Source organism: Phoenix dactylifera, unplaced genomic scaffold (genome assembly GCF_009389715.1).
Source record: "Phoenix dactylifera cultivar Barhee BC4 unplaced genomic scaffold, palm_55x_up_171113_PBpolish2nd_filt_p 000214F, whole genome shotgun sequence".
Classification (NCBI taxonomy): Eukaryota; Viridiplantae; Streptophyta; class Magnoliopsida; order Arecales; family Arecaceae; genus Phoenix; species Phoenix dactylifera.
Window position 1 is genome coordinate 889639 of NW_024067725.1, and position 12438 is coordinate 902076.

Here is a 12438-nt window from a genome sequence, read left to right on the forward strand (position 1 = left end):
TATCATATGCTATATCATTCTTGTGTGGCTGGACTTTCATTGATGTTTTACGTATATACTTATATTGATTATTTGAGCTTGTTGATAGCCGGTTTATGATTTTATGACATGTGCATCAATTTCTTGTGGTTTTCAAATCTATATTATTATTGTGTTGGTGTGGATGTGTAGGGGTTCTTACTGAGCTGTAAAGCTCACCCCCTTTTCTTCTTTTTCTTTACCAGAATTGCAGGATGCATAGTTTTGGATGGGATGGGCGCAAAGTGCGAGCACCAGAGTCATTAGTTAGTTAGTTGTTTATCCTTCTTTGATGTCGATGAACATTTGAAGAGCTCGTAATTGAACTAATTTGTTTATTTTGACATGTCGGATTTGTCTATTTGAATTATTAAATTAATTGTGGATTTATTGGAATTTTGTTAATCATAGGCCTTGCATGATCTTTAGGGCACTGCTCTAGGGCTCATGCGGCCGGTCGCGTACCGGACCCGGGTGCTGGGTTCGGGGCGTGACAAGCACAACCAGAAAGTTCAACAAATTCAAAATATTCATAAAGTGGCCATGACCAACCACAAGATTTTGATCTATATTTCTTTTAAATTAAGTCTATGCAAGACCGAGCTCCCCCAAAAGCTTTTGGAGAAACCGAGTTTCTGGAAATTCAAAACATAGCACTCAAAGTCATCCCAACTTCAAGGGCTAGTGTTGGTCGAACTTCAAAGGGATTAGCATAGGTTGCCTGGCCAAACATATCATAACCCACTTTGCTCACTACTTACATAAGAATGCACATGATTGATCAACAAAGACATGACTACTGAGCAAACCATGTTTACATATTTTTTAATTACTCCACTAAATTATTTTTACATTCAGGCCGCTGTATGAGTATACTAGGGCAACAAATCATCTACAGCATAAATTGTAAACAGTTCCTGCAATCCGTGACATGAGGGTCTTGATTGGATACACAGTAAGATCTAATTAACTTCTCTTTTGAAATAAAGATCTACTAGACATGACGCCCTACAAGTTAGCATCCCTTGGAATTTTATTCAAAATGCCCCTACTTTCTTTTGATTTGGCATGATGTACTCACGTTAGAGCTAAATGAATTACCGTTTTCTATAAAAAAAAATAAAAAAAAGAAAGAAAGAAAACTTCCCTCAAAAAAATAAGAAAACAAATATACTCGTTGATTGTTGACTAGATCATAAATTCATCAATATTGCAGTTAAAGCCAAAGTTTAGAACCCTCCTCACCAACTCTGCACTGGAGCTAACAGGTATTCCAGGGTTTAAAACATATTAAAATATATAAATGGATGCCAATGATTTAACACAAGGAAAATAACAAGGATTTGCTATTAAAATACTAGAAGAAAAGTCCTGTACATCTGTTTTTCAAGGGTAAAAGGAAAATGACCAGTTACCCTCAACGTGAAGGGAAAGAAGAAACTGAAGAGAAAAAAAGAACAGTTTACATGGCCCCTGATCACTACTAACATTGATACACTGAAAACCCCTTGTTCTTCCATATGGAACTCAGGGTCCGCCCAAGCCTTTTCGATCTTGATTTACACGATGGTTTCGACTCCATAACCCCCCCTTTGCCAGCAGAACGCTCCACCAGCTGCTGCTGCCTCACAGGTGAAGGCTCTCTCTGCCGCTGCTCCCGGAAAAGCTTTAGCAGCTTCTGTGCCTTCTCCTTCCCTCTTGCTGTCCCACTCACTGATAAGGAAACTAAGGATGGTATTACCCCTTCTTGCAACACCATATGGCTACATCTCTCATCACCATTGCACAGTATAAGAATGCATGAAACAGCATGCTCTTGCTCTGTTGGCTCACCGATATCCAAGATGGCTGCGAGCCCGCCAATTAGGCCAGGGGTCGACATTATTTCTCTTTTTCCTGCTTGGCTTGTTGCCAAGTTTATGAAGACAGCAAGGGCCTTCTCCGCTTCAGGGCTCCCACAGGCTGTGAGAAGAGAGTGAAGCCCATCAACAATACCAGATGATAGGAGGAGAGGAATGTTGGGTGGGTGGGAGGAGAGGTTGTAAAGGGTGTCAAGGGAATCATGCTTGCAGGAACTGCTTTCAGTATCTTCAGCTTGTAGGAGCTGTACCAGGAACCGGACTGCCTGGCTTGAGCCAATGAAGGGCTTGGCCTCGTCGAGACAGGAAAGATTAAGGCAGAGGGCAGTGGCTGCTTCTCGTGTCTCTGAATTTGAGATCATTTGCTCCAGTAGAGGCAACACCCCACCAGATAACAGCATACTCTTGTTCCTGATTCAAGTTGACAACAGGAGTTTTCAGAAAAGATAAAATAATGAAGGGCCCACTGCCCCTACACACACACAACAAAAAAAGAAGCAAAATCAAGTTTAATATGACCATGGAAAAAATAACTCATATTCCAATTATGTCTTCAATTCCTCTGTCAACTGAATCAAGATACTTATTTCAGCTAACAAAAGGAGAGGAGGGGCTGCATGCGTTCCATTTTGTACAGGTTGCAATGAGAGTGACATTCAGGGACCCAAAAGGATTATACAAGTGGCATGCCAATAGTGCAAAGGGAAGTGGCACCTCACAAGGTAAGTGGTAGATACAGCGGTAGATCCAACAGAGAATTAACAATATTCAGTTGGATGATACAACATTTGATAGAGAGAAGTGGGAGAAGGTGCAATCATGGGGACTTCCATAATGAATTTATATAAGAAAAGAAACAGATGCAAATGAGATGGTAAATGAAAGATTCCAAGGGTCACAATTTACTCAATTGATACGCAACTTATCCCAGCAAAACAAGTCATCACTGTTTTGAGGACCAATGAGATTATAATTTGCCTACACTAATGTACAATCTATAGTATAGCAAGTTACTGATTTCTAACAAAGATATCTGACTAAAAGTTATCTTTGAGAATGCATCAACCAGAATACCTGTTATTGTTAACTGCAAGGTTGAAAAGAGCCATGGCTCCAACCTCTTGAGACTTCTTCTCTCCATCATTGACAGCCAACTTTAAAAACTGAAGGAGTAGCTCAACAGCACCATTTGCACCCATAAAGATCCTTGCTTCCTCATCATCCTTCAGCAGATACCTTATCTGCTCCACTGCTCTGCATTTTTTTCCCATACTGTTGCTTTCACGCAGCACAGCTAGCAAACTCTTGTATCCTTCAAGCTCATCCACTTCACCATCCTGACAGGAACTGTTGTCTAAAGTACAAGCATCAATCCCCTGGAATGCCTCTGTGATACTACCATATTCCAATGGGACCACCTTGACACCCTGAAGCTTGCAAGAGTCAATACTCCCCATGGATCTGGAATCCATGGCCTCGCATTCTGAGAAAGCCAGCCTCCAATAGTTGACATCAAGGGGTTCTGGGGGACCATCAGGCAGAGGAACACCATTTTGTTCACACCAACTTGCTATGAGTCCTTTAACACAATAATTTGGAGTTACACAGAGATGGGGGAGCTGTTGCTGAGTTTTGGGGCATGTACTATGCCCATCACAAAACCATTTCTCAATGCAAATACGTTCATAGGTCTGCCCTGATGAAATAACGACCGGGTCATACATGAGTTGCAAGGAGATAGGGCATCTGAGTTCTTCAGGAGGAAGTGGCACTTTTCCTGATATTATCCCATTTTTCTTGAAATTAAAAAAGCGAAGTTTTGATAGCTGTCTCTCAAAGGCAACACCATTTCCATCAGGGGCAGAGACCTCTTCAAAGCCTGGTATTGTAGGGGAACAAGGATCTGAACCTTGAAAGTCGGTATCATCTGCAACCTCACATCTGAAAAGCTTTGAGTATTTCCTCATGAGATGATATAAGTAAGATAAAATGAATTCCTTCCGTTTGTCTTCCTTTGCACGAGCCCTTTCAATCAGATTCTTGAGAGCTCTTCTCTCAGTGAGTGCTGCTCTCGAAGATGTAATGCCCAGCCTAGAAGCAGCTTGGTGGAAGACCTCAAGTTCTTCACTATCATTGAATCTACTACTAAATCGTCTGTCTTTCTGAAGCAAAGCAATCACTTCATCACCAGCCAGCTTCTCTGACTGATCCAATAGAAACATAGTTCCTTCCAGCTCACGAACAATCTCCATAATCTGAGATGAAACCAGGCAAGTCCAACCATTCAGCAAAAAGGCATGGAAAGAAGGTCAGGGACAAATAAAAAGGCTTAGCAAAACAGATCTGCTAACTGGTAGAATAACCCAAAGAAATTTCCATGGATTACTTGTGGCTATAGGTTCATATATTGAGTTTTCCTGCCACATGAGTTGAAATTTCACTCAGAACTATCAATCAAAAACTATCTGGAACTTAGCTGCTTTCAGAGTTTCAGCGAAAGCTAAGGGCCTGTTTGGTATTGCTTCCATGTTCTGCTTTCTTTTTCAAAAACCCAAGAAGAATAATGAGCTATAATAGAAAACATGTATGAAGAAACCCTATTGTATTTTGTAATTGTCTGTAAAATCTTTAAAGCTTTTGGTAGCAAAGATTCATTACTTTTAAAAAAGAGTGAAAATGAAAGCAATAAAATAACAGAAGTTTTGTGCAGATGCTATCCTTCAACATCTATCTCCATGTGGTATTTCGCTAATTTGTAGAGAAGCAATATCACAAAAACAGAAAAAATGCAAAACAGGCCCGAAATTATCCAGCAAAATTCTTTATATGTATCCATGCTTTTGTTGTTTTCCATTTCCTCATTACTTTGACTCCCAAGAAGATTTTCGTCTCAAGTGAACATGTATCCTACAAGGTATTAGAATATTTGGAAGCATTGAAACATTATGTTCCAAAGAGATTTGAAGCAAGTTTTGACATAGGCTCAGCTATGTTACAGACATTGAGATTCTCATATGTTAGATTGTTAAATAGTACTATGACGCATTACAAACAAAATATAGTTTTTAAACATCAAAAAATATTCTTAGAATAAGTTTTGAACTGTCTCAATGTGGAACTATCAAAAGATGTCTCCAACACTTATTTTATTTTCTTCATCATTTCTGATTTTCCTAGTTATAGTTGGTATGTTTGATTCATTATAGTTTTCAATCAAAATAACTGAAAAAGGATATAAAACTACTGAAACTTCCAAAATTGACACTCATTTGCTTCAGTCGAAACTAAATCAAAACCTATTCATCCTGTAGAACACCATCAAAACTATCTGAGAGCTTACGGACTTTACCAGGAAGGAAAAGCATTCATGTACCACAAGACAATCAAACATCCATGCAAGCACGAAAGAAGAATGAAGTTACTCATACGTTTAAGAAAACAGAATAATAGTTCGTTTATAACGTAAATGAAGGTTGCTTGCACCCACAATTGTCTGTGCACTAAGGAGTGCATAAGCATTCTCAAGCAATGGGCAAAAACATAATTATGGTAGTAAATTTGGCACCAGCTTAGGTTGAAGATTTTGGTAATTCAGTTCAAGTTATGGTAGTCTCAGTCCTAGATTAAGCATAAGAACATTTTACAAGCAGCTGTCAACTTCGCATTGAACTTTTATGGGTTGGTGTCTGGTTAAAATGAGGAATTCACCAAAAATCTAAAATTTAGTGGGTGTGCACAGCTTCTTGGGTATAACACTTGCAAATAGAATATATGAGCGTAGGTCCTTTCGTAAATTACAACATAGGCATCATAAAACTCTATATGTAACAGCATTGGTGTAGAAATAATTATAAAAACATTGTTAAGTATGGAAACATTATGCCAAATAATGCAGCAAATATTTGAATAGTTTGATCTCTATAATATACCTGAAAACCAATAGCTTGTGGGACTATGTCTTCAACATGCCTAAGACTTTCTTCAAGAGAGCATCTTGCCTTCTCAAACTTCATAAGGATGGAATCTGCAGTTATAGCCTGCAAATCAATAAATGCAGATAAGACCCCCACAAAGCAAAAGATCATCAAGCACAAATTACATCATTCAGCTCATCTGGATAACAATTCTATTGACCTTAGTGCTGTATGCAGAGATTGCACCATCATACAGGAAAATTAACCTCTCCAAAAACTAGAAATCACCTTCAGTCTAATCATGAAGCAGGCCAGTAGACACTAACTAAAATTTGTTAAAACATGTGAAGCTAAAGCAGCAAGATTCATATAAAGAATGGATTGCATTATCACAGTGAGTGCATATCTGAAGCAGGCTATTGGGTATCATAAAAACTAGAAATCATCTTCAGTCTAATCATGAAGCAGGCTAGTAGACATTAACTATAATTTGTTCAAATGTGTGAAGCTAAAGCAGCAAGATTCACATAAAGAATGGATTGTGTTATCACAGTGAGTGCATAACTGCAGAAAGATTTTGCATCTATAACAGCTATAATAGCTTCCGAAGACTTTAACTGTCATATTCACGGGTTTGCAATCTCCAATATCATTAGCAACAACAATATGAAGCTGAAGTAAGAAGCTGAATTTCTAGGAAGAGCAGATGTGTAAATTGGGATGTCCAAACTACAATTTTCACAAGATAAATCCGTTTCCATCAACAACCTCCCTAGATCATTCTTTAAACATAGTTCATTATTCTATAATTAGTAAAAAAGTGACAGTTACTAAATAGTTCTTTTGACACACAAATAAAAGAAACAAAGAGAACCAAAAATCTTTCAGAGCATACCCATTAGTTGAGTGAAATGCAACCTACAGAACCAGATAATACAGAGGTCAAATTTTTGCAATCTGAACAAAAATGACTTACCAAGTAAAACTTGCTGCAATCCGAGCAATGTCGCAGAAGGCCTTTAGCTCTGTCAAGGGCCACATGCAACGCACAAAGTGCCTGTATTCCAGACTTGCTTCTGGGTCTTGCTGCTTCAATTAACGGAAAGATCTCCAGCACTCTACAAACAATTGTTGAAAGTATTCTACACATTCCTCCATGCAACTGCACCCGCACATCATAAGTTCCTCAATCATTTAATCCAGAGTGGGAAATAAAATTATAATATGAATACCATTTCAATAAGCTATAATGATCACCTTAGCAAAAAGCAGGATCACAGAAATATAGATTTATCAATCCCTTTGCAATCAATCACTTATTTAAGCAAATGTACAAAATATGGAAATAAATTTGGTTCAGAAAAGTACATCTACTAGCTGCTTTACATGATTATTCTGAGAAGCAGGAATCCTTTAGCTCAAGAAAATATCAAACCAGATGAAAGGAAAATTTATTACGAAGAAAATATGAAGATACTTTTGGTGTGGTTTTCTTTGGTACAACCGTATGTGATAGAAACACTGGCTTAAGATGACACAACTACGTAAATAGTGTCATGTATTTTCCACAATAACACTACTATGTCATTACCGAGCAAAAAGAACATCTTGACACAGTAAAAAAGTTAATGCATCTTGTACCACATATAGTGATGATTTCATTATTTCATCAATTAATAATCGTTAACCTATTTAGATGAAACACTGAAATTTACTTATCTCAGAAAAAGATAAGCATGGATACCTTCGCATCGCGGGCGACAAATAGATTCTCTTCAATCTCAGCAGCATCCATAACTATCCTTCAATAAAGTTCAATCATCTGATACAGAAATTAAAAGATCAAAAAGTTACTAAATTACAAAGCAATAGAACAACGATGTTAACGAAAACTTTAAAACAATGCCCGGTTGATCACTTTGGCACATCCTTCCCAAAGTTCAAAATAACAACAAAAAAAATCCCAGGAAAAATCAAAAACGAATTCGAAATCCTGCTGGAAGAAAGGATCGCTAGCTTAATCGCGATCTCAGAAAAAACAATTTGAAAAAAAAAAGCAGCTTAAATCACCGCACTTACAAGGTTCAAAAGAGACGGCACATAGGAAATTAGGATCAGAAATTTCATCAGATTTAACTCCAAATAAAGCTTCCTTTCTTTTGAAAAAAGATAGAACAGAGCTCGAAATCCCGCAGCTCAAAAACCACTAGATGCGAGAGAAACCGCAAGAGCGCTTCAAAATCTTTCAAACTCGGTAAAATCTCCACGGTTTCCCATTTCAATACGTACGAAAAATCACTCCCGTTTGAACTCATTTGCGTATACTACGATATCTAGGTTTTCTCGCCGGGACGGGGGGAAGCCGGGGGCGGAGGTATGAGCGAGAGAGAGAGAGAGAGAGAGAGAGAGCGAAGAATGAGAACAAAGAACGCGAGTTACGAAAGGGACTCTTGATTTGTTTAATGAAAACTTAAAGTAGTGTATCTGACGATTAAGATAATCATTTTGCTGTTAATCATTGGTCGATTAAAGATAATGTCGGGATGGCTACCGTCCGTCGTCGGTGATGTACAAATATTGGCTATATGAGCTATCCTAACCGTTCGTTAGGTGAATCCAAGCTTCGACGAATCAAACGGCACGGAGTTGCCGAATTTATTAATAAATTAATGACTGTCCGGTTGATGACTATTCGAAAATTTAACCGTTGGTTAGTTGGAGTTCATGTACCGGCTCTTTGTCTCCTGGTTTATCGGCTTGCCGACATCTTTGTCGATTACTAGATCTGTCTCCATTATATTTTTGTATGCCACACGTAGCCACACTTAAATCTCAAAATTACGGAATAGTTCGCGTTAACCAAACTTTGGTTGGTTCAGGCATTTGGTGCTTTAGTGGCACGGATTGATATTTCGTAAAAGTAGAAGGGTTTTCCTGTATAGCTAGGGATTGTCTCAGTCCGGGAGTACGGAAGCCGGCACCGTCCACTGGCCTGGCGGGATTTCATTATTTGCGCTCGAAACTTCTCGCGCTCTTAAACGTGGCTGATTCTTCGCCGCTGATTTTGCCGGTGGTGAGTTAACTTTTCTATGATGCCAATATTCACTACAGCGGATGTACACGTGTAAGTCAGTTAGTGGATTTGGAAAGAAGAACCTACACGTGACAACCAATCAGAAGGGGTTATCTGCCACGTGGCGGGAATACAGTGCGTTCTAGGTACGGGTTGGAGATTGCCCTGATGGCAAGGAAGAGACACGTGAGTTGAAAAGACGCAGGCAAAAAGCAAGAAAAAAGCGGAAAACCACACGAGAGTCTTGGAAATATAGAGATATATGCTTTTAAAAGGGAAACTACCATAAATGAGAATACCACACATCTGATAATCCTTCCACCATCAAATACTTTATTATCTATCTGAGTGATAATGAGATACTTTATAGAACGGTCTCCCCTGCTGAAATTGAATCTACATTACGATCTATATTAGATGATAAACTCCTGATCCAAATGATTTTTTATCTTTTCTCTTAAAATGCTATTGGCCATCATCCATAGAGATGTATCTTATAGTAAAGCAATTCTTCCCATCATATTCTATGCCTACATCATGGAAGTACACTTTATTACTATAATCCTGTAAAGGTCAGATGCATCGCTTCCATTTTACTATCGTGCTATCAATTTATATATCACTCCATATAAAATTATTGTTAAACTGATAGCTAATAGGAGGTAACATGTGCTACGTCTATTGTTAAATCAGAAACAAGATGTACTTATTAAAGATAGAAGTATTTTTGAAACAGAGGAGTCCTATTAAATCAGAAGTGTTTGAGGCAAGTTGAATTCTAGATTTGTTGGTCCGTTCGAGATTTTGGAAAGAATTGGTAAGGTGGCTTATAAACTTGCCTTACTGCCTTTCCTGGCCGGAATGCACAATGTTTCTTAGGTCCCCATGTTGAAGAATATATACCAGACCCAAGTTATGTTACGGAGCTTGAACCTTTATGCATTAGAGAATATCCATCATATGAGGAGCATCTAGTATGGATAGTGGATTGAAAAGATCAAGTTTTGAGACGCCGTGTTATTCTTTATATCAAGGTGCAGTAGAGTTGTCATTTAGAAAGAGAAGCTACCTAGGAAATTGGAAAATAAGATGAAGTAGAAATATCCTCAAATCTTCGAAACTATAGGTACGAAAATTTTGTAGATGGATATTTTTTTAAGAGGGGGGAATATGAGACTCTAAGACTAGGCCCGGTCCACTTGGCTGGCCCAACCACATAGCTTTGGGCCTCATGTGTGACATGTGAAGGCACCAGGAAGAAGACTTCGGCCGTAGTCTTCTCCCCCCTCGATCACGATGAAATAGAAAGTTCATCGTGATCTAGAGATCGGCCGGCTAAGGCCGGAATCATCTATTTATAGAACTCCTTCTTCTTCTTCGAGTTCATCCGACGTCGAGCCACTGAATCCCAATTGCTCTTTCAGTTCTTCTTCTTCCTCGACTTGTTGCCGGAGAGAGAGAGCCACTGGAATCCTCACCAAACTTAGGTATGGTACTCCTTTCATCTCCTTCTCTTTCTCATGATGTGGAAGCTTGATTGCCTCGTTTGGGACGGCGAATCGTCAGAGAATCGCTGAAATAGAGGAGTCCTATTTTGGCTTGTTTTCGCTTGTCGCCGGCCCTTGTTCGCCTCCGTCGACCGTCGAGGTTGGCCGAGCCTGCCTCACTGCCTCCTGCCGCCGTTGGGGTTGGCCGCCACAGCCGCCCTTAGATCCGATCGAGAAGAAAGGGAGGGACGGATCCCCTATTTTGGAGAAGAAGAGAGGGTCTCTCTCTTCTCTTCTCTCTCCTCTCTCTCTTTCTCTCTCTTGTTGGACTTTTTCTCTCTAGGATGGTTGAATCCAGCAAGACTACTCATAGTGATTTTGAATTCATCTTGGTTAAGGATCCTGATCCCAAGTCGTCGGGCAGTGTGTCAGCCCCCAACTTGGCCCCTGCCAAACACTGTTAGATTTGATTGACTTGATCCTTGTTGAACTATGGGCTCGTTTGGTTCGTGGGAAGCATTTTTCCTCCTAGGAATATGATTCCTGGGAAACAAATTCCTAGGAAGAGGATACCTAGGAAAGTATTTTTGGCATGTTTGGTTGACCATGGGAAAGTGACAAATTTCCAAAGTGCTTATGTTTGGTTGGCCATCCACTTTCTTGGAAAAGTTATGTATAATTCCTATTATGCCCTTAATAAAAATTAGGTCTTTAATGCCTCTTTAATGCTTCTTTAATGTTGAAGGGCCTTTTGGAAAAAAATAAAAATAAAGTGATTCCCACCCATGGGAAAGTAACTTTCTCATATTTCTCATGGAAAAGACTTTCCTATAAAATGTGGGAATCATATTCCCATGGGAATACAACTTTCTCATCTCTTTCCTTTAAAAACTCTAACCAAACAAGAGGCATCTCATTACTTTTCCGTTGACCACACTTTCCCCCCTTCTTTTTCCGCGAACCAAACGAGCCCTATATGTATCTTAGTTCGAGCATAATTTGATGAATATCGGATCAATTGAGGTGTCGGGCACTTCCGCTTGGTTGGCCTTATGATGGTGATAGAATTTAAGTTTTTATATATTATGATGAAATTTTAAAGAAAAATATGATTTTTGGATATTAGGCTCTGAGAACAATTTTCAGAATTAATTAGATCTGTTAGTTGGATTGTGTTCGCAAGGTAAGTAACGTATCACTTCTCCTAAGTTATCATCAATCATTAAATTATTATATTCATGACTTTTAAGTGGTATATTCATGATGCATGAATTTAATGCATAGTATATTTTTATGCAATATATTATTTTGGAAGGTTATAACAATATATGATCTTATTATTGATTTGATCGATTGATTTTGACACCTCATGAATTTAGAACTGGAATATGAAATCTAGAATGACATAATTTTTGACATGGCTGTGTTGAGGATCCCTCTAATAGAGGCTAATATGTTGGCACATGATTTGTCCTAAAGGTCGCGTCCAAGATGATTAATAACATATGCCAGCAGACTAACGTTCCTGAAGGACTTTGCCGTAAGATGATGCATGGCTCACTACAAGATGATTAGTCAGTGTTATGACCCTGCCACAGAAAATATGTGGTCATAGCTCAAAATCAATAAGATGAATTAAGTATTTGAAAGAATATGAATTCATGAATGGAATTTAACATTTAAAAAAGGATTTAATTCATGTATTAGTACTGCATATATGCTTATTTTCTACAAATTATTATCTATCTGATTGCCTGATTTGTTTAGCTAAGTGATCATTGCTTATCTTTAGCTCATGATTTCTTATTTATTTTTATAGATTAAGAGAACTAGCCTACCGAAGTTTTTAATATAGGAGAGCAACTAGAAGAACTGTGCACAAGTTATCTTAGATTTGAGTTTATTTAAATTGATGTTTTATCTTAGACTAATGTTAGAATTGTGAGACATTATAAATTGAGTTAGTTAATAAAATAAATTTGCATATTATTAGTTAAATTATTCCGTTGCATATTTATGATATTATGTTCAGATGCCTTGCATGCTTGTGGGGAGAGTTCTTTATGAGTACGCGGCGGTTGACGCAA

The 12438-nt window shown here is 38.4% G+C and overlaps 1 protein-coding gene across 2 annotated transcripts; it reads right to left on the reverse strand.

Moving 5' to 3' along the window:
* Positions 1-1335: 1335 nt before the first annotated feature.
* LOC103715365 (U-box domain-containing protein 45-like) lies at positions 1336-8228 on the reverse strand. 2 transcript variants are annotated; one of them, XM_008802967.4, is made up of 6 exons: positions 8081-8228; positions 7536-7613; positions 6768-6953; positions 5807-5914; positions 2952-4132; positions 1336-2288 (listed from the first exon to the last, which is right to left on the reverse strand). In XM_008802967.4, exons 2-6 carry the CDS (start codon positions 7584-7586, stop codon positions 1502-1504), a joined length of 2313 nt encoding a protein of 770 aa, XP_008801189.2. In that variant the 5' UTR covers positions 7587-7613; positions 8081-8228; the 3' UTR covers positions 1336-1501. The 2 variants fall into 2 exon arrangements, with proteins under 2 accessions (XP_008801189.2, XP_008801187.2); XM_008802965.4 differs by having other exon boundaries at positions 7871-8227.
* Positions 8229-12438: the final 4210 nt, after the last annotated feature.

What these genes read in the sequence shown, in the direction of transcription:
- LOC103715365 (XM_008802967.4), bottom strand. Translation starts at nt 7,586, where the DNA reads ATGGATGCTGCTGAGATTGAAGAGAATCTATTTGTCGCCCGCGATGCG. An exon ending in ATTGCAGCAAGTTTTACTTG is followed by an intron (nt 5,915 to 6,767) that starts GTAAGTCATTTT and finishes ATTGATTTGCAG; the next exon opens with GCTATAACTGCAGATTCCAT. An exon ending in CACAAGCTATTGGTTTTCAG is followed by an intron (nt 4,133 to 5,806) that starts GTATATTATAGA and finishes GTTTCATCTCAG; the next exon opens with ATTATGGAGATTGTTCGTGA.